Source organism: Anabas testudineus, chromosome 3 (assembly GCF_900324465.2).
Source record: "Anabas testudineus chromosome 3, fAnaTes1.2, whole genome shotgun sequence".
NCBI lineage: Eukaryota > Metazoa > Chordata > Actinopteri > Anabantiformes > Anabantidae > Anabas > Anabas testudineus.
The window spans coordinates 3,894,428-3,920,735 of NC_046612.1; the positions used below are offsets into that span (position 1 = coordinate 3,894,428).

The window sequence follows — 26,308 nt, forward strand, 5'->3', positions numbered from 1 at the left end:
CGTGTGATATGAAAGGGTGCATGTGTGACCTAAACACTCAATCTGGAAGCTTTGAATTCGCCCATGAGGGACGGCCGTCTGTCTGCCAGTCTCTCTCTGCCTCTGCCACTTCTCTGGTGTCTGCTTACTTCACCATGGCAGAGCCTGTATGTTGAAATGTTGATATCACAAATCCCATGTCATGTCGTCTTAGCTTAGCATTGTTTCAGTGTTTCATTTGTCTTTTTAAAACGTTATGTGTTGGTTTTATTTATGCAGGATTTGTTTGTGTAACTAATTTCTTGACTTACTATGATGTGCTGCTCCACACTTCTGTTTCTCTTCTCATCTCAACTCTTTTATTTCTCTTTTCAACTCCATCACTCCTGTGTCCTCTTTCCCTCTCGTATCTTCTCCTCCTTACAACCATCTTTCTCTGATCTTTCACTTTAATACACTGATTCCTTTTTTCTTTCCTCATTTCATCCCATCGCTCTATATCATACCTCGGTCTCTCGTTCTTTTTCAGGGTTCCCTCCTTGAAGCAACAGTCTATGGTTTTGAACCGTACAGTCAGTACAGTGTACGAGTGGAAGCTGTGAATGGTGCAGGTAGGTTAAACCTAATTGTGAGTCATTTAAAACAACCAGGGTCAGATAATATTGAAAGCGGCCATTGGACTGCTTCACTGAGGTGTTTTATGATCCTTCAGGAAGTGTGTCCAGTCCATGGGTAGACATTAGGACCTTGGAGGCTTCTCCAGCTGGCCTGGGTAACTTCACAGTGGAGCAGGGGGAACAGGGCAGAGCGTTGCTGCTTAGCTGGGATCAACCACGAGCTCCAAATGGAGTCATCACGGTACCTGAATTCTTTACACTATTCCTTTTCTGAAGTAAAATGATTTTAAATACATCTGTAATAAAAGAATGAACAGTATATACATGCTAAATATACAGTACCTACACCCATTGAGATCAACAGTTCAGTGGTGCTGAAGTCTCTTTTTACATCTACTCACTACAGTAAAGCAAACACAAACCTTTATTTATTTATTCACTCCACTGTTGTCATTATTTCCTACATTTCCCCTCCTGTAATACTTTTTTCTTCTCCTCTCCAGATGTATAACTTGTACAGTGAGGGCAACCTGGAGTTCAGCGGGCTTTCACGCCACTTCCTTTTTCGCCGCTTGGAACCATGGACCACGTATGCATTGACTCTTGAGGCGTGTACCTCAGCAGGCTGCACACGCACCCCTCCTCAGCATATCACCACAGCAGCAGCACCACCTGCTTTCCAGCCTCCTCCCAGGCCTCTCTCGGTCGGAGCAGACCACGTGTCACTTACCTGGGTCCCACCAGCCCAACCCAACGGGCCAATTGGAGAGTATTTCTTACTTGGGAGAAGTCTTGAAGAAATGGGGAAGGGAAGAAGTAACGAACAAGATATTGAAAGGGGAAAGGTGTGTGGTACAGGTGCTCCTGTACAGTATGTGTTGTACTTTGATAGTTTCTCATAATAATAAAAATATAATGTAATATATCATACAGCAGATTACAGATAGGTCTTTAAACATAGATGGAAGTCATCAAATGAAAATTGCTTTACTTACTACCTTCACTGTCTCCAACAGGTACTTTTCAGAGAACCATCCCCCCAAAAAACAAACACCTTCTCCTTTACAGTGACTGGTCTTCGTCCCTGGACTCAGTATGAGTTCAGTGTTCGTACCCACAACCCCGCTGGACAAACACAGAGCTCCTGGGTAACTGTAAAGACCAGACAGGCCCCTCCTCGTGGTCTTGCTCCTCCAAAGGTCAGTCACCTCCAGGGCCGGCCCAGTGAACTGTGGGTGTCCTGGACTCCTCCTCTGGAGCCCAATGGGGTTCTTCAATCTTACAGGATTCAGAGAAACAATCTCAGTTTCTCTTTTAGTTTTGATCCTACTGTCCTCAGCTACAGAGATGAAGATCTTCAGCCATATTCAGCATATAGGTATCAGTTTCCTTTCCTCATACTGTTCTGTATTCTTAAATAAACAAACTTCAAGCACATTCATCATTTTTTAAATTAAAATGTCATTTAATTCTCTTCTCTACAGCTACGCAATCACAGCCTGTACGTCAGAGGGATGTCTCACCAGCCCTCATACAAACATCACAACTCTGGAGGCTCCACCTGCTTCAGTGGAAGTTCCCATGGTGGACAGCATCACATCCAACAGTCTAAACATCTCTTGGAGTAAACCACTGCTGCAGAATGGAGAGGTTACAGAATACGTGCTGCAACTGAACAGCAAAGAGGTTTATCGTGGAACAGACCGAAACACAGTTCTGTCAGAGCTGCAGCCTCACACGTCGTATCAGCTGGTCCTGTTGGCCTGTACCAGCGGTGGTTGCACCACCAGCACAACAATGTCCACTGTAACAGAGGAGGCTCCCCCCACCGGCATGGCTGCCCCGTCTCTAAAGGTGTGGTTCAGTTTTGACTGTTACTACGTGCTTCTATAAATTTGGACAACTTTCATTGTCACTTATTAACGTTTAATACAAAGCAGATGCACATTTTTTATTGTAATTTGATTATGTGGGATTAGTTTTCTCCTTTTTTGTCAGATCTACACAGAAAATAAATAAATAAATAAATACTATTTCATGACTTTGGACCTTTTCTTTGAAGGTCACTGGCTCAGAGTCAGCGGAGATCACCTGGAGACCACCCGAGCATCCTAATGGCATCATCACGGGGTATGAACTTCGCAGAGATGGTGAAGTTATCTACATTGGTGCAGAGACACGTTACCACGATTTCACACTTTTGCCAAATGTGGAATACACCTACACTGTCAGGGCCAACAATAGTAGAGGCTCAGTGAGCAGCACAGAAGCGACAGCAAAGACTCACCCATCAGCTCCTTCTGGTGTTAGTCTCCCCATACTGACACCTCTAGGACCAAGGACGGTGAGTCGATCATCTGTTTAGTCCATGGTGACTTAAGTAAAGTTCAGGTTTAACCTTCTTCTATCTCTGCTATTCTTAAATTGTTATTCTGGATCTTATTTGTCTGTTCAGATGAGAGTACAGTGGGCTACTCCAGCTCGTCCTAACGGAGATATTGTGAGTTACACTGTGTATCAGAGAGATCCAGTCCAGCTCAGCATCACCAGCACCCGGCTCACTCCAGAGGACCACGCTTTTTCTGATCGACACGCCACTCTCCATGGACTTGCTCCTTACCGTAGGTGGGTCAAAACTGATCTCCACCAAATTAAACATTGCAGTGTTAGAAGGTATGTAACTGTATTACCTGAAGTTTCACAGTTTATTATTAATGGATTTAACTCTTAGGAAACCCAATCAGTCTGATGATCTACCTATTCATGGCCTTCTCTCTCTTTTCCCAGTTACACAATTAGTAGCATCCTAAAGATTCTCTGTTTCAATGAACACAAACATTGTGGAAAACCTGCCGATTTTCAAATCATCTGCTTGATTCTTTGCAGATGTTTTCTTCAGACAGGTCTTGTGCAATCTATAGTCGCAGTGCACTCGTATGATGCTGCTGTGTTCATGTTAAATGTGTTTATACATTTGTGTGCGTAGGTATGAGGTGAGGGTGGAGGCTTGCACACTGCTGGGTTGCTCCTCCAGTGACTGGTCGTCTGTGCTCACTCTGGAGGCGCCCCCCGCTGGGCAGACAGCGCTACTGTTGGACCTGCAGCCTGATGATCACACTGGCCTGCAAACCACCTTTCTGCTCACCTGGTCCCCTCCGGCTGAACCAAATGGTAGAGTCCTGCATTATGAGGTGTACCGCAGACTGGACCGTACCACTGATACCCAAGAAAGTGATGCAGGAACTCTTGTGTACAGAAATATCTCCACTACATACAAAGATGAAGGACTCGAGCCATACACTCTATTCCACTACCAGGTATAATGGTCTGTACTTTTAGATGTGTGTGTGTGATTAGAACAGAAAAAACAACCTTTATAACTGGTTATTCCTGTAATTTAGTGGATTTAATGTATATTTATCCACATTATAGAAATTCTTAACTCAAACAGATTCTTTGTTTTTTTGTTTTAAAGGTTAAAAATCCCAAAACTTTACAACTATGTTAACAGATATAATAGCAAAAAATGCTAAATGATCTCTTCATATGCAGCAAGACACTTGTGCAATATATTTTCTCCCTCTGATGGAAATGTTTAATCCCTTTTGTCCTCCGCCTTGGACGTGAGAACAGAGTTAAATGTTTTATTGTGATCTGTGAACCTCATTTGGAGATGGAATCTGATATGACTGACACATCCATAGATGTAGCCTGTTTTCACAATGAAATGTTTTCTAGCCTCTCTCACACACACACACACACACACAGACACACACACACACACACACACACACACAGACAAACGAATCGCGCTCACTCATCAATTAATACAGTCATCCATACACATCAGCATGCTCAAGACATACACACACAAGCACATAAGTAATCAGACAGGTGTTAAATGGAGCAGCCTGCATTCATGCTGCTGTGCTGTGTGTTGCTGTGCTAATTGACAGGCTAGTCCTTTGGAAGCAACAATAACATTAGCATTCCTGCCTGTCAGACATACGAGCCGAGGCCAGAGAACCTGTGTAATTGATTGAGTTTGCCTGATTGTGGTGCCGTCTTTATTTACGAGGGCCCTAATTTATGACAGGAGGAGGGAGGGAGGGAGGAGTTTTGGGAGATGACGGGCGGGCAACCGAGCCATTAATCACCAGGTCCTCAGAGCACCCACTTCCTGATTACCAGCCAGCCAATCGAATTAACTGTTAGCCCCCTTGGTAACAGAGCTTGTATTGCAAAGACCTTTTAATGGTGACCGCTACACGTCCCCTGAGGATTTGCCAGTGGGGGACCGGGGTATATGGACAAGGTGGTGGCGTGTGTGTTGCCCATGAACACATGTGTACAGGAGTTTTCTGTGTGTATGTGTGAATGTGAGTCCGAGATAGAGAAGCGAGTAATCTGTCTACGTTTTAGGTTTTTAATTCTCTCAGTAGTAAGTTATATTTCAGTCCGTCTCTCTATCCATGTGTCAGTGGAATCACCACCTACATGCCTTCCTGTTTAGAGTTTCATGTATGTGCTCGGCTTTATTTTTATTTAGCTGTTAATCTGCCTGTGTTCCTCTCTGGCTCTTGTGCTTTCAGGCGTACACAAGGACGATAAGTCAGTTTAGCACAGCACAGTGCAGAGAGAGAAATCATATTAGGCTAATTACACTGGGTCATAAGCTCCTATTGACAGCTTTATGCTTGGTTTTAATTACTGCCCACTTTCACACAACTTAGCCCCTTCACCCTAAGTAGATGCACCCGCCAAGTAGCTCCGTTGTCCTATCAGAGCACTCGAATCAAGTCCGCAGTCCACCCGTCCAATAAAAATCCTCAAACACTGTCTGGAAGTTTCCTGAAGTCGTTTGTTGCCATGGTGGCTCATTTGCTGCCATGGCAGCCAACAGGGTATATTTTTATTTTGTGTCTATTAAGCCAAATCGTGGCCCAATAGGAAAAGAGAGGAGAGAAAGCAGTAAAAAGTCAGTAGATGATATAAGGACGAAGAGATAAGTTCTACCTTTTAGCACTCGATCAAGGGCAAGGTGATCTGTGCTGACTTTAGTTTGAAACTTTTTCTCTCCGTTCTGTGCGGCACAAACTTTTTAATCAAGCCCAAAGCCTTGCGTCATGTTGAGGTTTGAACTCTGTTGCTACCAGGGGAAGAACATGGCTGTTGCCGGGTAGAACCGTTTTATTGCTGCAAGTTTAAGTTTTGGATGGTGGCGGAAGCAAATTAAATTAAAACTCTTTCAAGCAATAAGTCACAGCGGCTGGGTAGAAACTGCATGCTGCGTGTGGTGGAAAACCTGTCTTTCACCTGATGCTAATGCACTTTTTCACTGCACTCTTCTTTTAATTTATATCATTATGATGTGGGTTTATGGCAGAAGTTATAGCCCACAAAGTATAGTGCAGCTGTCATTGTGATCTATATTGTATTTAAAACCAACACATAATGAGCATAGTTTTAAAGACAAATGTATTCTTCATTTATAATTACATTTTCACTTCTCAGTTGTCTCACACTTACTGTACACTCACGCAACACCACACACTTCTCTTTCACCTTTTCCTTATCATGGAGACAGGATGCCCTTAACCTAATGTTCCCTCTTCCTTCCATCCCTCCCTCTTGCTTCTCCACGCAGGCTCCTGTCCTTTCTTCATTCTTCTTCCTGCCACCCCTCCCGCCAGTCCCCTTTCCTTCATCCACCACACGACAGTTGGCTCAGAAGGCCGATAATACACAAACACAGAAAAGGTTAGAGGACTGACTTTAAGACTTAGAGGTCCCTAAACTTAAACTCACTCTTTTACATTCACACAGTTTATTGGGTGCCTAAATGACTGACTATGACTATGAGGGTGCAAATGTTGACTCTGAATGTGGCAACAGGTCACACATCTGTAGCACAGGACTCTGAACTGACCTGTTATTAAATACTTTATAGAGGACTTTCTAAGGCCTCTTTATACCGTCTGCTAGCCACTGGTAGGTTTTCCCATTGTCTGCCACCTCAGCTATCTGTCAGTCTTGCCATGAAAGTACCAGCCCTACAGTTAGTGGACAGCCCTCCGTGCGGACCTGTGGTCTTTGCAACTGGAAAGTCTTCCAGTTGCTTCAACACTGTCTTTCTTGCAGAACTAAACCCAACTTTATTCAATTCACCTGGAACAACATTACAAAATGGCGCTAAGCTCAAGATTTCACTTGACTGGTCTCCTGCTTCCTCCCTTTGTGCCTTGTCTACTTTTCCTCCTCCTCCTCATCCCCACTCTCTCCATCTTCCTTTCTTCTCTTGCCTCTCCCATCTCAGTCCATCTGTGCTGTCACTTAGATCAATCAGTCTGATTGATCACAGCCTAATTGACTATTATTGAGGTTAATTCAACTCTTTACACACTTGCATGCACACACACACACACACAAAACTTGCGATCACAGCCACAAACAACAAAACCCCACAGACACACAGTTTCAACACTAAAGCTCCGACCCATCCATCTGCCTTCTGCACTACTTCTGACAGGCTACAGATGACTTACACATGCAAATCTCAACCCCGCTTGACCCTGTGCTGTGTACACCCTCTAATTATACCCAACACAAGCACACAAATAAGATTACTCAGTATGTGTGTGTGTTGGTGTGTGTGTATGTGTGAATAACTCCTTGATGAAGGTGAAAAGTAATTGTCATGCAGATATGTTAGTGTTGTGTTGCATGGTGAAAAGGTTTTGCTCTCAGTGCTGATGCTAGTTTTGATGGATGGTCCGATGAATTGACGTATCTTTCCACTGGTCTGGTGGATACGAGCTAATTAAGAGGAGTCATCATCGTTAAGAGTTAATAAAATGCATCAACATTTTTAATGAAATGAGGAAAACTTTGTGTCACATGTTCTGTCACTTTTCATTGTTCACCATGATGTATGTGAATGGAGTATTGTGGTAGTATTACCTAATTTGGTGTTTTAACCGACAGGTGTGGGCAGTGAATTCAGCTGGTCGTACTGGGAGTCCGTGGACAAATGGGAGAACAGGACCTGCCCCACCTGAGGGTGTAGGCCCTCCTGTTTTCCGGCGCGTTGCAGCAACCTCAGCAGTAGTGGACATCCAACCTCCAGCTCGGCCTAATGGGATCGTTAGCCTTTACAGAGTCTTCTCACTGAACCGCAGCAACCACACTCTGGTAAAGCTCATAATACGTAATGAATAACGCTAGTAACGAGTTTCTCACCTCAGGTTTTTGTGCTTTTCTCCCTTCTTTATATGTACTCACTGCTTCTGTTTCACCCTCACCTATGATTCCATCTTCCCCTCTTACCATCTACTTTTTTTTTCATGATAATATTGTGTCCTGAAACATAAACTTACCTCAACGCATCTCTTTCCTATAGCTCTCAGAAGGCACATCCCACCAGCAGACACTTTACGGTTTACGACCTTACACCCAGTACTGGGTAGGAGTAGAGGCCTGCACCTGTTATCAGGTAAAAAATACTGAATGTGGCACATGGTGTATTGCCTTGTATTGGCCGTGAGCTCTTTTTTAGTTATTATATGTAACCGAGCAAGTGAAGTAACACAGTTTGAATAGGTGCTTGTCTAAATGGCACCATTTGTATCATAAACTAGTGTTTTCTTTAAAAAATCTGAGATGATTCTGTGCACAGATACAAATATTTACTGATATGTCTCCTCTGAATGTTTGTCAGTGCTGCAGTCAGGGTCCACTCAGTGAGCTCCACACCCTGGCTGCCCCCCCGACCCAACAGCCTCCTCCTCATCCTGTCACACTGACCTCCCGCTCTGTGCAGCTGAACTGGGACGAGCCTCTTGCACCAAACGGAGTCATTGAGAGGTGAGTAGAAATCATAGTGTGCCCATTTTCCTTAACAAGTGGGACAGATCGCTTGAAAAGATCCACAGCACGTTCTCACTGCTTCTCTCTGTTTCCAGCTTTGAGGTGCATCTCAGATCATCTTGCCCGCAGCCCCCCCAGCCCGTACCTCTACCCTGTGTTGAAGGACCAATAGAAATCAGTTACTTTGGCACAAGTCGGAGCTCCAATGTGACGGGTGAGGTCGTCAAGTTCATATATTATTAAAATGCATGATAATGGAGGATGTTTTCACTAAAACACTTAAAATTATTAGAATTAGTAGCAACATGGAAATACTGGGGCAAGAAAAAGTATGTGAACCTTTTGAGTAAAAAGCTATTTGGAGTCAGGTGTTACCATAAGTTAAGAGTTAATTAGTTTGGAGGTGTGGACTAGAGCTACTTCAACTACCAAAAACCACTCAAACTTTTTGAGTTTGCTGAAAGCGATTATGTGAACCATGTCTCACCAAAAGGAGCTTTTTAGAGTCACACACATGAGACGTCCAAAGAATTTGACAGAGCTAAAGCAGTTCTGCAGAACTGTAACCACAGTCGTAGTGTTGCACTGACCATAAATGTGTTCTGCAGTCATGAAGAATTAAAGTTCCGTATTCCCAGTCGTGAGTTATCCCTTAATACTAAGCACAGGAGACTCTGTAACTATTTCATACCTGTTTAAATTCTTTATTCTGTGCAGGTCTCCAACCATACTCCACCTATAAGTTAAGAGTCGCCTGCTTCAACAAAATGGGCAGCACTGTGTCCAACTGGACCACAGTTACTACACTCAGTGAAGGTAACACATGCATTCACTCCTTCAACCCTCACAGCCAACTAGTCATAGGAAACACATCCAATGTTTCTCTTCCTCCCATTTTCTCTCCTCCAGCTCCCCAGTATGTGGCTCCTTTCTCAGTGGGTAGTAATCTGACAGCTATATGGCTGGACTGGGCAGGGTCCTTCTCCCTCAATGGGTACCTGAAGGAGTACAGCGTGACTGAGAGCCAGCTGAGGGTCTATACTGGCTTCTACAGCTTCCACCATATCCCACGCACCTCGCAGAAAAGTGAGAGCACCTACACATCCAGTACAAAAGTGCAACTTAAACAAGGTGGTAACATGGAGAGAATAAATAAATACAGCACATGTAATCAGAAGAAGACACCTTTGAATAAAATCACACTTATAAATAATAAAATATATACTCACATTGACAGATTGACTCATTTCAGGCTTTAACCATCAGTAACGTTACCATTGAAACTTAACATACTGCTCAGTTAATTATTTTTGGCAGACTGATCTGTAGCCATATAATGAGTATGGTCAATAAGATAATATTATCATCTCAGGTCATATTTAAAGGTTTCTTTAACTTGAATCTACTTCTGTGATGCTTAAGAAGGCATTTGATTGGCTGTCAGGTGGGTGATGAGGCCTGTGATTGAGGGGATGTGCTGAGGTAACAGAAGTATTGCAGCAAACAAGGAGTAGTTATATGTCACGTTAGAAGTAATAGTAAACGTTTTTTTCCTCTGTTCACAATCATTTGTTTGTGTGTATGAATGTACACCAGCTCATCCATCATATACAGTATAATCAGCCTTCCACAAGGCTTGAACCTGATTTCAGTTCATTGGAACCTCTAATGATTTTTATGTCTTTCTCTCTCTAGCTCTGTCATTTCAGGTGACTTGTATCACAAACAGCGGCAGTGCCAGTACTCCTGTCATCAGATACAGCCCGGCCACAGGCCTCGGTAACAAACACACACATACACACAGACACACTCAAACCTCAGTTATTGACATGATGTTTTCAATTTAAAAAACAAACAAAAATCCACAAAAATAGACTGAAACCCACTGTACAGTTTGACCACTTGCTTCCTCTCTCTGCAGCTCCTCTTGAGCCTGAAGACAGCAGTAAACAGGGCGTCAGCATGTCAGCAACCCCAGTTTACTCTGAGCTCTGGTTCATCCTGCTCTTAGCGCTGCTGGGTCTATTTCTGCTCGCTATACTGCTGGGACTAGTTCTCCAAAGGTATCTGAACACTACATGCAGAATGGTAACAGAACAAAAGAAAACTCAGCCCAAGAACAAAAGCTTATGAAGGATTTTTGTGTCGACCCTTCAGAGCCCTGAGGAAGAATCCATCAGCCAGAGAGCGCCCTCCGCTGGTCATGCTTCAGAAGACCAGGAAGGGTGGTGGGGAGACGTACACGGTGAGCGGAGCAGAGAAATAAGGAGCTCAGACACAAAAGATGCTTAAAAGGGGAAAAGACAGAGAGAGAGTGGGATGGTCAGAGAGGGAGAAGTTGAGGAAGTGTTAGAGCAGAGGAGGACAGATGTAAAATAGAACATATGAAACATGATTCTTTTTAATCTATTTCTTGAAATCACAGGGTGACAGAATCTAAACTCGTTTTTTTCTACAGATTGGACACTTTTAAAAAACCTCTATGTGCAAATGAGGCTGCGACCTAATCTTAGTTCCACCAGAGGGGGCTGAAACAACAGCTCATATAGAAAATGTGCAGGACGAATAGAAATTAATTTTTGTGACACAGCATCAGTGAGCAACTGCTCAAGTGTTTACATATTTTATCCAAGAAGACATCATGACTCACTGCTCAGACAGATAATCCACTTAATTAATTTGTTAATCACATGTCTAATTTGTCTGTTTGTCTGTTTAATTTTCCCACATAATATATTAAAAATAGTTTTAAATAATTTTTCCTTTCCTCCCCCCATTCTGTTGATCTTACTTCTGTCTTATCTGACTCGCCTCCATCCTCTGCTGCTCACTGATTTATTTTTTACTCTCTCATTCTCCGTCTTTGTCTCTCAGAGACCCTGTCCTGAGTTGTGCTCTAAACATCACTCCGGCTCTGTGCTCCTCCCTGATCTCCCTACAGTAAGATTTTTTTTTTTCTATATTTACTGTCATAACCCCTAAACGTTTATTTTATTGTCCCCCTGCAGTTTGACACTGTAGCAGACTGTGTTGAGATCAGCAGCGTTAAACTTAAAAGCTACACTGTTTGCAATGAGGTAGGGGATTGTGATATGTGTGGGTGTCTGTCTACGCATGCCTACCTAGTGTCTGTTTGCATGCTTTGGTGTGTGTGTGTGTGTGTGTGTGTGTGTGTGTGTACCCCACACAGATAAAATCTTGCTGGAATAAACAAAGGTAATGTTCTGTATCCACGTCGATGAGTATGAGGAATGCAGTTTGTCAGTTTGACTTTGTTATCTGACACTGAAAACTGTGTCGTAGTTTATTTTAATCTTGTCAAAATTCAAAAATAGTTTCAATGTGTATTTGCTGAATCAATCAAATGTTGAAAGAAGACAATAAGATATTTCTCAGCCTCTCCTGTGTGAGCCAGTGGTCCTATCCTTGCAGAACAGTGCCCCCTGTTGATTGTTGATAACATGACAACAACAACTTATCATCCTCATTATTTACGTTTCAAATATTTTAATTTTTTTGTGACATCACAACCAGTCATTTTACATAAAAGTCTTTCTATCTACTGTGATCAGTTAACAAACACTTCCAGATCCCCCCAATCTGCTGACATACTTGCTGAATGAAAACAACTATATATTTATATATGTATTAAATGCAGGTGTTAGGAGAATGTAAGTGTTACATGTCATCAGTGCAGATTGTAGCATGGATTGAAAGATGTAAAATGAATATTATTTCACAGGGTCTGGCGGACACGAAGGTCGTCGGCAGCGGCTCTCGGTTCAGCCCCATGTCTGTGCTGCGGGTTCCCAGCCAAACAGACCTCAGTAAAGCGTACTCCCAGCATTCCCTGCACCGCAGTGTCAGTCAGCTAATTGACAGGAAGTCACTAATGATGGAGGAAGGAAGCTGGGACAACCCACTGGGACATGATTCTGGACTGGTGAGGATGGGAATTATGTTTTATTTAAACTTACAACACACACTTTACAGTAACTCGTCCAATCAGAATCCAAAGAAAAGAAAAGTGAGATCTTAATGTGCGTTTCCTTTCAGTATGTGGAGGAAGATGAGTTTGTGGATGCTATCAAAGCCTTAAATTCTGGGAAAAAGGAGCACACCATGTTCACCGACACTCATCTGTAGGAGAAGAAGCCTACATCAGGTATCACAGTCGCAATCAGACCCAGTTTCAAACTAAGATGGAGAAACGTTACAACATGCTACTTGGTGTTAGCTGAGGTTTTCAGTGCTTGGACTAAGTGTGTTCATCACTGATGACCAATAAAGACTTTTCATTTTAATTTAGTTTAAAATGTCCTCTGAAGAGTGAATCATGCTAAAAGATTAGATGCTAATACTGTTTGTTTTACTGCAGCAGTCATATTAAACTACATTGAATCAGGTGAGTACGACTCCTTGTGAGGTTAAACTGCTTTGAGCAGAAGCAGGAATCCAACATCTGTGTATGAAGCTCAGAAATGGAGCCAGTCAGTAGCTTGAATGTATCCACATCTGTATTGGGATTATATAGTAGAAATCAAATGAGACCAAACGCTGGAGCAGTTCTACATGTACTCAAGTGTTATGATTCACTGTCTGTTTGCCAACATGTAGTTAGTTTAGTCACGTTACCTGTTTTAAAAATGAAGAACGAGAAGCTGAAGCAAGTTCAGTTCTCACTCAAAGTCAAAACGGACTGTCCGAGGTTTTTTTGTTATTATTCATTAACCGTCTGTTAGTACATAAAGTAGTAAAATCGGTTTCATCTTTACAAGCTGTTGTTTTTGTTCCACACTACTGTCAGATGTATGGTCTCTATTTTAACTACTGCTTATTTTGTTAACTTTTCTTTGCCATAATTTTCAGGTACATTTTGAGAATGTACTTTTACTTCTACTTGAGTAAGTCTTGAGGTTCCTGTGCTTTTACTTGAGTCTTGAGTGTACTTCTGCCACCTCTGGTCTTAACAATAAAAATGGCCTTGATGTTAGTTTGATGACAAAAAAATGCCAACTTTTTGTTTTTAAATGTGTTAAATGTTGTCAGGAATTGTCCTGTTGTGACTGTGTGATGTTACTTTAAAGTCCAATCTGAGATTTAACGGATCTGAAAGTTTACATCTGGAACTAGATGGAGAGAAATCACTGTAGTGTAGCTCAGTGTCTGTGATGTAGAGTCGCTTTAATCCATGTATGACACTGGAAATTAGAACTTTGTTCTGTTTTTATAGCTGAAATAAAAAAGTGTTTGTATTTGGAAACCAGAGTGGGGCTTTAACGTCTAGAAGAAGCTGAACGTCATAGAAAACAGTATTTATCAGAGCAAGTTGTTCCATGTTCTTTGTGATGTTGATGGGTTTTATCATGTATTTGTGTAAAGAAACTGCAATATTGTTATGAAACCTTTTCTTTTTTACACTGGCAGTATTAATTATGATTGTACAAAAGGTTATTTATAGATGATTTGTTAATCAGTGTTTGTGTATTTTTGGGGAAATTATAAAAACTGTCTGACAAACGGTCAAAGAAATTGTTTTGTTCTTGTGTTTTCTCATATTTTTAATACGTAAATTATTATGTTGACCTTCTCAGCAGGACTGTGTCCCAGTTTAAATTCTACGGTTGGCTTTATTTATTACAGTGTTATTCAAGATTATCTAGACACAGTACAGCATGTACTATGTCTATGGTCATGTTTAGCCTAGCCTAGCATTTATTTATTTATAAGTTTTTTATGTGGGACACACATTAACGTTTTACTCCCTCATGAACAGAGAAGTCAATATTGAAAAAGCAGCATCTCATGAAACAAATCAGCTTTCAACCCTGAACTTCATTATCTGAATACATGAGGACAGAGTTAGATTATTATAACATTATTTGTTCTATGTTAAAATTGTGCCCAAGTCTAAATATTAATGTACTGCTGACTTGTTGAAATACTATTGTGAAAGTTAAAGTGTTTATGAATACACTTGAATGACTAATTGGATTTGTTCCTTCCACAGACAAAACATTTTCTGCTGAGTCAGTAAAACACAGATGAGCCATCAGCTTAGTTACCACACACAGTCACAAACACCAGCACACACACTCCACGGGGCCGGTTTCTCTATCAAAACTATGCAGCAGTAATTTCGTTTTGCTCCTGCGTCCCTTAAGGGAACATCAAGGCAAGTCTGAAATTAACAAAGTGGCAGTAACAACCATGCCCTCGCTCAAGGACACCGGTCTGACAAGGGCATTTCTAAAACATTCACAGCCACATTCACAGCTATTGTCAGCCACGGAGGGAGGGAGAGGTTGTGAAAAGAGAGCTTGTGGAGTGATTGTGAGGGACAGTATGGCCCTGAGCTACACACACACACACACACACACACACACACACACAGGATTTTATTAAACCCATAAATCACGATGACGACAGACGGCGTCTCAGAGAGGACACTGTCTGAGCAGGAAGGTTAGTGAAATGAAAGCGCTGGGGAAACACACACACACACACACACACACACACACACCTTTATGACACTCAAACAAAACAAAAATGCTAAACCATGTGCTAACGACTCAGCAATGACTGGCAGCACTACACTTGCAGAAACTATTTTAACTATGGTGAAATCACAAAGTATTGATGGACTTTTGGATTCATGTCATCCAAGAAATATGTTAATCAAACAGAAACACGTCTTAGATTCCAAATAATTTCTTTTAATATGTTCAGCTCATCTGAAAATTAATGATCTGAGAACAGTTGTTCTATATAACATGTTAAAACATGCATAATTTATTGAAAAAAAAAGAAAAGGTAAACATTTCCAGTCTGTGATCTGACGTCAGTTTGAACATAATAACATTAGATTTGATCAGTACGGTCGGCAACTGTAAATAAAACTACAACATAATGCAGCATTTGTAACACACACAATGGGCAGTTTAAACTAACAGATATGTGGTTTGTTGTAGCTCACTAGCTGCAATATATTGTAAACATAGCCAGAGAGGAACTGAGGGACGACAGACATGTGCTGTGATACACTTTAGATTTGATATAAAATAAACACTAGCGAGTTACTTTAATTAGTCTTAATAGTGCAAGTGCAAACGCAGTTAGGTCCAATAGCATGGGAATATAGACATAATATGACTATCAACAATATGTAATGAACAGTATACACCATCCCACACACACACACACACACACACACACACACACACACAAATGCATCCATAGTAGGATTTTGTTTTATATCTATTAGTACTTTGCGTACAGTTGATTAGTGAATTAAAATTTACATCTTTGTACAGGTAGGGACCACACAGTCAGTCATAGTTCTATAGAGAAATAATAAGCAACGTGCTAAAAACGACTTAGAACAGGTCAATAGCTGCTGCAAAAATTATAATGTGCATTTCAGGACAGTTTTTCAAGTTTAACTTTTTAAAGATTTTTACTGTGACGCCAAATTCTTCAGCATGTTGTCCCCACAATGATAACAGTACCATAAATCAAGAGCTAGGTTTGTTCAACATACACACTGTCTGCTAATCTGTAGCTGTGGATAAAAGCTGCCCAGGTGTTGGGAAAACAGATGGACTTTCCAGTTATAGTCTGCTTATAGGATTACTTACAATAGAGACTGATTATTTCAAATGACCGCTCGACAGTGGTGTGCCACACACAGTCACCGAATCTAATCTGGCCTGATGTAAATCCAAGTCTATTCAAGCCAAAGACAGAGTGGACAGGTCCATTTGTGTCTCCGCACTGAGCTGTGTCTTCTCAGGCCTTTGGTCAGATCCATTTTAAAACACACAAACTGGCTGAAAACTGTGACGAAAAATAAATAAGGCACTAAAACATGTTAAAACCTATTTCAAAGGGAGTAAAGTGATGTAGTGTAGGTCCTTGTATTAAGGTAAGTCTAGTTATACTGTGATAGTGTAAAAAAATAAAATATAAATAAGAATTAGTGTGATTTTTGCACAGGCACCAATGTGAATTTGAATAGGATCCAAGAGTTTTTCTGACCAGTGCATTTTAAGCACTGACTCAACAGCAAGAAAACATGGCGCCTGCCCGACTGTGTGTTGGTGTGTGCTCTATTTCCTTCACCTGCAAATGAAGAGCTGTGAAAAATGTCTTTTCGTTGCATGTGCACAAGACGTTTCTATTTTTTATGCTAACGTTACTATAAGTTAATAAAGTGATCTAAAACTAACTGGGTAAAAACCTGAATAGCCACCTGCAGTGCAGGCATCTGATCCATGTGTGACAGGTCTCACTGAGAGGCAAACCTGAGGCCTCTGTTTAGTTTAGCTGTTGTGCATCGTAACTCCCCTGTTGCATAGGTCTCGCTGAGCTGTCAAACACCAAACCTAGAAAGGTTCTCTGCACGCTGGAGCTGCAAAATGACTTTGCTGCTTGCAGATTGTTGGTTTTTCGTCACTGCTACACTGCAACAACAATCTTTAGCTGCAGCAAACTGCAAACATTTAGTAGCTGCCAAGATTCTGGCTGGGGTGATCAACCATTTAAACATGTCTTCACCTTCTCTAATGATTTGTAGCTTTTTTCTGTTTTACATTGTCAAATACTTTTACAATGGGAACCACTTATAGCTGTTTAAGGTTCTCACAAGAAAAATAATAAACTCCTCTGATAGTATTACAAACCCACATTCTCGTTTTTAAAATGTTTTCTGTGTATTTCAGTGTCGATGAACCTTGAGAAGGTCCATCTGTGGCCTAACATTTGTGCTTCACCCAAACACATGCTTGCTTGACTGTTTGTTCTGTAAGATGTCAATGGAACAACGTCACAGCAGGAAGAGAAAGCGATTACTGTCAGACCTAACCCTCAACGCTGTTGTTTAGCAATAGTGAGACACACTTATTATGCATGGGTCACAAAACAAACAGGCTTTTTACCTATATACAACCTGAACTGTATTTGTATAAAAAAAAACAGGGTTGAAGCAGAAGTGAGCTTGCAGTTGATGGGACGTCGCCCCCGTATCCAAAATAACTCCTTCATGGCTGCACTGGTTTGAACAAGAGAAAATGGTGGTGGGCATATTGCACTTTCACAGGCTGCTGTCCTGATTGGACGGCTCAGGGACCAGCTTCCTGTGTCGTGGTGATGTAGATAATGCCAGTTTTGTTGGGGAGGGGGAGGCATTCGAAGATGAGTCGCTGCCACCTCCGTCAGATCCCGAGGGAAGGGAAGAGAGGTGAGGGACTGGGGGAGCCTTCTTTCTCCCCAGGAACCCTCCTTCGAGTACTCCCCTCTTCCTCACACCTCCTTCTGCCTTAACCCCTTCACCCCCAGATCCCACGCCCTCTCCCTCCTCGGGTAGATGCACCTTTCGCCTTACGTCACCCCCGGGAATCGGGCTGTCTGGTGGTTGCCGTGAAGTTTCTTGACCACATTCTGCCTTCGTGCTAGAAGCACCAGCAGCACTCAAGGGTCCGATAATTGTGTTAGGGCTTGCAGCGGTGGTTCGACAAGCCCAGAGCTCCAGAGCTGAGGCCCTCCTCTCACTGTCCTCAGGCCCAAAGTCACAGAGGGAACGGCGGACATCAGGGGTCTGAACCGGGCCCTGGGTGGAGGTCTGACTTGTGCTGTCCAGGACACCTCGAGTCAGACTGAAGTTCTGGAAATCTCTATGGATACAGAAAAATAGGATAGGGGTCACTTATGTGTAGAGACGTGGATACACACATAAATAGACATGACGAAGACCGGAGCAACTCAGTTTATTTTCACTGTGTAAATTCAGATGTTATTCGATTGGTTAGGGTTAATTTGTTGAGCTTTTGAGGTGTTGCTCTTTATTTGCGGTGGAAAAATAAGATCATAAAATTCACTAGTAAACTATATTTTTGAGAAACAACGACCCTGGTATTCTGAATAAAGTAAGTAGAAGTTCCCATGTCAATGAAAGCAGGAATCTCAACTCTTAACATACAGTAAACCCGGTCTTTCGCGTTTCTACACAGTGGGACAAACGTTATGTTACCGGTAGCTGTGAAAAGACTCAGTTCGCCGAGCGCGGGCCAGCAGAGGGCTCTCTCTGTAGGGTCGCATGGCTCCGTAGGTTGGCTGATTCTCAGGAATGGGCTCCTGAGCTTGTAACTGAAGACTGCGAGAAATAAAAGAAAGACAGATTGTTCCTTGTATAATGTTTAAACATGAAGCCAAATAAGAAGATGTACAGAGTTAGGAAGATAAAGAGTCTGTAGCTGGAGTGTGTGTCTTTGCCTGTCTGTGAACTTTTTTTCTAACCTTGAGCAGGACTCTCGCAGACGTGTGTGTTGCAGCACAGAGGGTGCAGGACTAATATTTGGTGTAGCGCAGCGGGAGGTGCTCAGGTCACACTGGTCCAACAGCTGCAGCAGCTCCTCCTCTGTAGGCCCACCGATATCTATCAAACACAACGTTGGCGTTAGAGCTCACACATACATACGCAGACAGTATTTTATCATAGAGGAGGAATTAGATTCAATCCTAATAGTAATGGTCTACTGTATATAGTGATATAGACGTAAGATGAGTCTCTCAACCTCTGTAGCCTTCTTCTATCTGTCTCTACCTCCTCACCATCTTTCTTCTTCTCCTCTCCTTTGTTAGCGATGTCCATTGCAGTAGTCAGGTCCCACATTTGGATGCTGCCGTTGCCGTGGCCAGTAAACAAATAACGCCGAGGTCGCGACCCCATCCGACTGGAACCCTCACACTCCCGTACCATGAAGCAAGAGATGGTGGTCCCGTCCACTGACTGCACTTCACAGATCCTGACACACACACACACATTAATATGTAGTATAAAAAAACAAAAAGTTCATTCAAGTAGAAAAGGTCAAACAGAAGCTTGACAAAAGGAAAAGGAAGAGATGCAGAGAGAGGAAGCATCACGCACACCTTCTCTTCTCCTTTGTGACTGTAAAAGACAACATCAGATCCAGCTCAGGGGGCAGCGGAGAAAAACAACAATACATGGACGACATTGTACCTTTTTCCAGTGGATGAGAGTCTCACAAACAGTTTGTTGGTGATGGGAATGATCTTCTGGATGAAAACCTGCTGATCGTCTCTCTCTCCAAATGGACCTGAGAGCGGGAAACACACCACCTCAACATGGCATCTTATATCCAGAAAGTTTTCCATTTCACCTGAACACACAAGCTCTACACTAGAGTGTTTAAACATTTTAACTTAGTAATTTGTGCTTGATTTGTTTTGGTTTATTAGTATTTTGTCCACTTTTGTGTCTCTATTCCGAAGACAGACAGACAAGCGTCAGACAGTGAGGAAGCTGCTTCTATATCCATCTGTCATTACTTCATATTAATCAGTCTTACCTGATTGTATTTCTTTAAAACTCCTGTTTTATCTTTCTCACCTATATCATTCCCAGAGCAGTAGCTCCCGTGGCTCTCTGCCTCCTCCAGCGACAGTATTTTGAAGGAAGCCAGAGGGGTGGAGCCAGGCTGGGTGGAGATCATCCCTCTGAAACGGGTCACTGTCCATGTCCGAACGTGGTTGTTGTCCGCACACACTGAAGCACACAGAACATCACAGACAATGACACAAGATTTCAATCATATGAAACCACATACAGAACAGAACACACGTGAATTGTACCCGTTACATCTTCCTCACCTGATACCAGATGTTTCTCAGACAGCATGATCTTTGTCACTGGGCTCCTGTGGACAGTAAATGTCTGGAAAAGCTGTGGGCCCGATCCCACTGTCTCAGGGTGTTGAACGATCACCCTCACTGCACCGCTGCTAGTCCCATAGGCTATCTCTATCCAGTTCCCACTCACGCCTGAAAGCAGAGAGAGGGAGGGGAAGTCAGAAGACAACGAACACCCAACAGAATGCCTTAAAGTCAGGTCAACTAATTCATGTTACATCCAGATCGGTGAAAACGGTAGCAGTGAAAAACGTACTGGTTTTAGGTGTAAGGTAGACGGACAGTGCAGTGATGGCATCATTTGAAGGATCATGATAAAGCTCTGTCACCAGAAGATCGTTGTCCTTCATCCTCAGTGGAAACTTTTGCATGTCTGAGAAGAGGTGGGTGAAAAAACATCCAGTAAACTGAAGGACAGAGAGAAGAAGCTACACCTGCGTAAATGTATTAATGCACATACCTATGTAGTAGATGGAGCCATTGTTGCAGCCAAGTAGTAGAAAGGATCCTGCTGTGTCACAGCTGGTGATGGGAACCACATCTTGAACCTAACACAGATATGAAAAGGTGAACTCACAATCAGTTCAGCAGTGTTCCATGAAAACAGTGCAGTGTTTATTTTATCTTAGTTAAGATTTAGTCATTAAAAACTTGGTTTTAATTTGGGTAAAGTTTTAGTCATGATGCTGTTATGGACTTTGTAAGGAATATTTGAGGCTTCAATAACTAGTAACAGGAAAAGAATGTATGCATAATAAATATGCAGGTTTTGCTGGTGGTTTAACTGACTAGGAAAAAAACATGGAGGTGAAAATGGACAGTAGGCCTTAACCAGTGTACTGTGCCCTTGTTTTCACTGTGCTCACACTCCCTCCACCACTCTCTACCAATTTCACCCAAACACACACAGGTACAATGGGGCTCCTACCCTCCTACCTGCCAGTGCTGTGTGACGGCATTCCACACCCCCACCTTCCCTGTGTGGCTCGTAGCCACCAGCTGGTTCCCAATGAAGAAGAGATCATCAACAGGTACACCAAGGCTGAATACACCTGGAGAGTAACAGAGATTACTTTAGAAAAGGTGGACATACGTAGACTGAAGGTTTGGAGGAGACTGAAAGAAGTCATGTAGATCACAAATCAAGGTGGGCACATGGATCTTAGTTATGTTACCATTAAGGGACATCTAAAAATCTTTCCCATGTAGGCACTGATATAATTTTTTTTCCCAGCAAAAAGTATTATTATTCTTGTTCAGTCGATGTTCAGCTAAAAACACCATCAGATCTAATCCTTTCAGATTTTCTTTAACAGTATCTGTTGGATTTCCTTTTTTGTTTTTGTGTCTGGACCACACGTTTTGAGATGGGTAACGTACCTATCTCGTTACCGCTGCCTCCATCTTGGATGCTCCAGAGGATGATGCTGCTTTCGGAGGCAGCGGCCACCATCTTGTCTTTGTCTCCGTGTGGGCCGCCCACTACCTTGGCATTAAGTGCGATGCGTTCAATGGTCCAGTCAAGGTAGGGGGAAGAAAACACCTGCTGCCATCCAGAAGATTCCTTTATCCTGTAATGAGATCACATAAGGATTTATCTCAAAGGATTAGCAGTACTACTGTGTTCCATAACTTAAATGATAATAAGTTCAGTGTGAGGTCGACAGGCTTTGATCCTCCACTTTCACAACCTTCAGTTGGAGTCTGTCAAAGCTCAGATCCTACACAACAATCCATGTAGCAGACATGCTGATTAAAACCCACGTGGTTGATTTCCACTTACTGCTGTATTCATGGCTTTTTTCTGTGGTTTATCAGGCTGGAAAAATATGTTTCTCCTTAATCATAACAGAAAGTCACTCCAACCAAAGACTGGTGCAGATACTGCACTATTGTATTTAGTGGGACATTTGAGACACAATAGATAATGACCTCATTTTTTGATCATACATAATTTAATGTCCCCCCCCTTTTGAACTCTAGAGTGGGTGGCCAAGGTTTTAACAAACCGTGCTGTGGCAGTTTTACCTGTAGCAGATGACAAAGTGTGCATAAGCTGCTACAATCCAGTTGTGGTGTCCTGCTACAATCAGCACCTTCCTGGGGTCAACCACAGGACCTACACACAAACGCAAATAAAAACACGTCTGTTATAGCCTGATAATAGAGCAACTAATTATATCATCTGATGTCGTCGCAAACAGAGCACAGGTTGATGTGAAACTAGGCTAACTCAGTCGGTGCACTAAAAGGATGTGTCAGGTCACATTATCTGCAGCATTAATGCACATTCACAGACGCATAAATAGCACATGCACTGTGTATACTCTCTCACTCTGACACACACGAACATGTAGAGACACAGACAAAGCCAGATATATTCAGTCAGTACACTAGATTATAGAAAACGTCAGCCAAAAGGCACACAGTGTAGAAGGGTGCACAAGCCCATTGTCACACTGACAAGTCGCTGTCAAAATAAGAGTCTTCACTATATTAGCTGCGTTTTTTTATGCTAAAATGAAACTGATTTCTGCTCATAACTAATTAATTATTACTTATTAATAAATAAATAACTAAAATACTAATTGTTCAAATTCTGACTTTGTACAACTCACCCAGTTTGTGGTTGTCGTCTATTCCAGGTGAGCCAGGAAGTGAAGGGTGGGGTGGGGGACCAGCACGGGTGAAGCCTTCTGCTCCACTCGGACCTGGTCGCTCATCAGAGGAGGAGCCGGTGGCTGCTGAAGCAGAGCTTGGTTTACGGGCTGGGATGGCTGTCGTGGAAAGATTCAGTGATGTAAACAGAAAGTTCTGCAGATTTGTCTTTTGACCCAATATGTGACTGATAACCAGGAGAGGTTTTCTGTCTTCACGTGAAACATCAGAACAATATTCTCTTCATAATTAGCTCCTCAACGTATTATCACTTGTTTTTCACTGAGTTTTGTGTCTTTACCTGGGGGTGGCAGGTAACCGTGGAAGAGAACACTACCACATGATGAGCGGTCCAGTTCCTCGCACAGCAGCAGGCGCCGCACTGCAAACATAGAAAACTATGATTGTAGCTACAGACTGAATTTTCATTTTAAACACACTCTAGTTGTCTGGGTTACGTCTACGAGTTGGAACAATCCTGTAAATTTTGTATTAGATGTATAATTTCGTATTGTATTTGTATTATGATCTTAGGCACGTGACCCGTATCACAAAGATATGTTTTCCATTCAAACACACAGACAATGCTGGGAAGTTACAAACACTGAAACAGGAAGTAAAACAACATTAAAGTACATGGAACTAACAGTGCTGAGGTTTTGACCTTGAAGCCAAAACACGTGACATCCCAACTTTACAACACCCCAGCTAGTATGCAGTATCTGGGGATGATTTACAAACTTGATAATTGCTAAAAATCTATGGTACAAAAAACACATACGCTGCACGCAAAGCAAACATCTTGTTATTGCCCCTCGAGGGTTCCATAATGCATCTCAAGGGAACCCAGCTGAAGTGTTTGTGCTAAGAACAAGGCTGCTCCTTCCACTTCCTCCTAAAAGTCTGCACAGAAACGTACCTAATGGAGTTATCCCATAAAACTCTGCTTCATGTCGCAGGGTGCTGATGTTGACGCCCCTACACAGGGGAAAACGCAGCAAATGTATTATTGAACCCAGTTAGAAGTAAAACATTTCTGTTTAGAATAAACAGATGAAATGTCTTCATCAGTCCTTACCGCAGGTCCAATTCTTTGGTTCGGAGGAAGTTCAAAATTGGTGCAAAAGCTGTAGGATCTCTATCAATAAATATCTGCAAATGGTGGAAAATACTGGATGTTATGATGCAAATTCTGGGCTTAAGAATCATTATTTATTCATTTATATCATTAACCATTCAGAACCTTCACCAGCTACTTGTCTGCATCCAGTCTGCAGGTATTCTATTATTCATTTAATCAGTGGTGTAAAAACGTGGCTACATTAAACATGGCTGCTGGCTGCTTCACTACTTTCTGACTTTCCCAACAATTCACAGAAGAATATTCAACAGATTAATCAATAATATAAAAATCATTAGTTGTAGAACTAGACAAAACAGTTTATCATCTTCAAACTTGACAAAGTGAATTAAACGTTTAAGGACACACAGACTGACATACATCCTGTTTCAGTAAGTTACATCACAGCAGATACTGTCCTTGTTATGGAATAAGTAGCAACAAAGGCTACACTCACAGCTCCAGTTTCATCCCGAAGAGTTGATATCCTTCCACTCAGCAAACTGGAACACACACACACACACACACACACACACACACACACACACACACACACACACACACAGTACTCCAGTTAACACAAGCACTTCTCCATTTCAACTTACCAGAAGTATTACTAGTACCTGTAGTAAACACACATTTCTTTGAACAGTTAAATACTTAAACCTGCTGATGTGATGACCCTGAACTCCAAATTACACTTCCCAGGCTACACTGCACATGCAGCTCAGCGGTTTGTAGGAATATGTGCTGTATAAACTGAATGCACGCTGCAGACAGCTGGACGCAGAGAGACTGACAGGCAGGCAGACAGACAGGTGTCCTGGCAGACAGTCCTACAGGCATTTAGCACTACTTGGTCAGCTGTTATCAAACTGTGAGCTCAGTCCAGGGTTAGTTAGTCATGGCTGTGATATTTGACCAGCGTCAAACGGCTGTTTCAGTAATAATTCACTACAAACATCTAAAAACAAAAACACTCATAGGTGTATATGTGTTGTCCATGCTGTCACGAGTGTTATCAAACCCCATTAATGTCAAGAGGTGACTCATTCACACTGTTTACACTGAATACTGAGTAAACAGCTACTGGTCATTGATGAAAGTACAGCATCAGATTAGTTCTTACACAGTATGAGACAAAGCGGATGCAGCATTAGCAGAAATGATTGAACACAAATGTGTTATTACTGAGTTCTGAGTACATTTACAAATACTTCTCATAACACTGCACGGTCTAATCTAGTGTAGTTGCCACATAATGCAGAATTGCAAACTGGAAAGCATTCATGTGTCTTCCCATGAGTCGAGCATGTAAAGATGAGGTGGGAAAAGCACTTGTACACATGTGATCAACTGAGTCCAGTAAGTTGCACCAACCTTGAGAAGAAAGAGTCTGGGATCCACATCAGAGTCTGTCTGGAGGTGCTGAAACTACAGCAGCAACACACAACAGCACATTTACTACACTGATCAGCCAGTGTATTTACAGTATGTGCATGAAAACATACTGACAATCTCTTGATGAGGAAAACATTCACACTAATAATAATAAACTGTCTTGCTGAATAAATAATCACTAAGTTGCACCAGTGTCTTAGTGTAAATGTGTCACAGTGTGATTGCAGCATGCATGTAGATAATATCATCATCCTCCTAAATGATGCCCATCATCTGACGAGCTGTCCTGCTGACCAATCTTACCGGGTCCCACCGACGTTCAGCTGGATGATCTCTCCCATCCCAGGCGCTGGATTGTTCCCATTCGCAGCCATGATGACTGAACCAGCGGGTCGTCGTGGGGAAAAGTCACCGCTCCGTTATAACCTTTATCTGCCACGTTAGCCACTTAGCCTGCTAACCCTGCTCTCCAACCTCACAGCCTCGCCTTCGTCCCACCTTCCATAAAACACCCGTTATTTACGACCTACGAGGGCGGCCTCGGCGTCGTTAGGCGCCCGCATGGTGGGCGAGGAGACACTGGGGTCTTTTTATCCAAAAGGCAGCCATACAATAAATCCTTTATGTTCCAGGAGGCTGGTTTTCATCACTGCCTCGCGTGGAAATCGTGGAAAACATCTTGCGCAGAATTTTAGCAACGTGAAAACAGCTGTACGAGCCGTCTGCGAGCGGGGCGAGAGAGTTATCCTCCGACCACTTCCGCTTTCGACTGAACCGTCTAGCTTGGACCGCTAAACTATTCGATTTATGATTAAACTATACAATAAAGTAAACAGCACTAAATGTGTGGGTTCAGATGTGTTGATTTATTAAAATCACTATGTAAGATGTAAGATTGTTTTTATCACGGCTCCATTCAAACTGACATCGGGGGTGAACTATCTTGACTATTTTTCCC

At 42.3% G+C, this 26,308-nt stretch overlaps 2 protein-coding genes across 2 annotated transcripts in view; one reads left to right on the forward strand and one right to left on the reverse strand.

The window, feature by feature from the left end:
* The window catches only part of ush2a (Usher syndrome 2A (autosomal recessive, mild)), a 160,423-nt gene extending 146,465 nt beyond the window's left edge, over positions 1–13,958 (forward strand). Inside the window, 20 exon segments of the mRNA XM_026378646.1 lie at positions 509–590; positions 692–837; positions 1,100–1,441; positions 1,613–1,974; positions 2,081–2,450; positions 2,659–2,940; positions 3,052–3,221; positions 3,583–3,913; positions 7,581–7,787; positions 7,996–8,088; positions 8,314–8,459; positions 8,558–8,676; positions 9,180–9,278; positions 9,372–9,548; positions 10,158–10,241; positions 10,384–10,525; positions 10,620–10,776; positions 11,337–11,402; positions 12,205–12,405; positions 12,519–13,958. Coding sequence (XP_026234431.1) covers positions 509–590; positions 692–837; positions 1,100–1,441; positions 1,613–1,974; positions 2,081–2,450; positions 2,659–2,940; positions 3,052–3,221; positions 3,583–3,913; positions 7,581–7,787; positions 7,996–8,088; positions 8,314–8,459; positions 8,558–8,676; positions 9,180–9,278; positions 9,372–9,548; positions 10,158–10,241; positions 10,384–10,525; positions 10,620–10,776; positions 11,337–11,402; positions 12,205–12,405; positions 12,519–12,608 — 3,666 coding nt within the window. The 3' untranslated portion in view covers positions 12,609–13,958.
* Positions 13,959–15,170: 1,212 nt separating this feature from the next.
* Positions 15,171–26,067, reverse strand: kctd3 (potassium channel tetramerization domain containing 3). The gene is made up of 19 exons (XM_026378881.1): positions 25,654–26,067; positions 25,330–25,383; positions 24,407–24,452; positions 23,908–23,981; positions 23,749–23,807; positions 23,131–23,211; positions 22,790–22,948; positions 22,200–22,290; positions 21,552–21,742; positions 21,108–21,223; positions 20,632–20,719; positions 20,428–20,544; positions 20,133–20,303; positions 19,873–20,028; positions 19,483–19,579; positions 19,071–19,264; positions 18,756–18,894; positions 18,490–18,612; positions 15,171–18,133 (listed from the first exon to the last, which is right to left on the reverse strand). The coding sequence occupies exons 1-19, from the start codon at positions 25,722–25,724 to the stop codon at positions 17,554–17,556; spliced, it is 2,607 nt and encodes an 868-aa protein (XP_026234666.1). The 5' UTR covers positions 25,725–26,067; the 3' UTR covers positions 15,171–17,553.
* Between the last annotated feature and the right edge of the window lie 241 nt (positions 26,068–26,308).

Coding starts and splice junctions, on each gene's coding strand:
- kctd3 (XM_026378881.1), bottom strand. CDS start 25,724: ATGGCTGCGAATGGGAACAATCCAGCGCCTGGGATGGGAGAGATCATC. Junction 23,982..24,406: donor TTCGGGATGAAACTGGAGCT/GTGAGTGTAGCC, acceptor CACCATTTGCAG/ATATTTATTGATAGAGATCC. Junction 22,291..22,789: donor AGACGACAACCACAAACTGG/GTGAGTTGTACA, acceptor GTTTGTGTGTAG/GTCCTGTGGTTGACCCCAGG.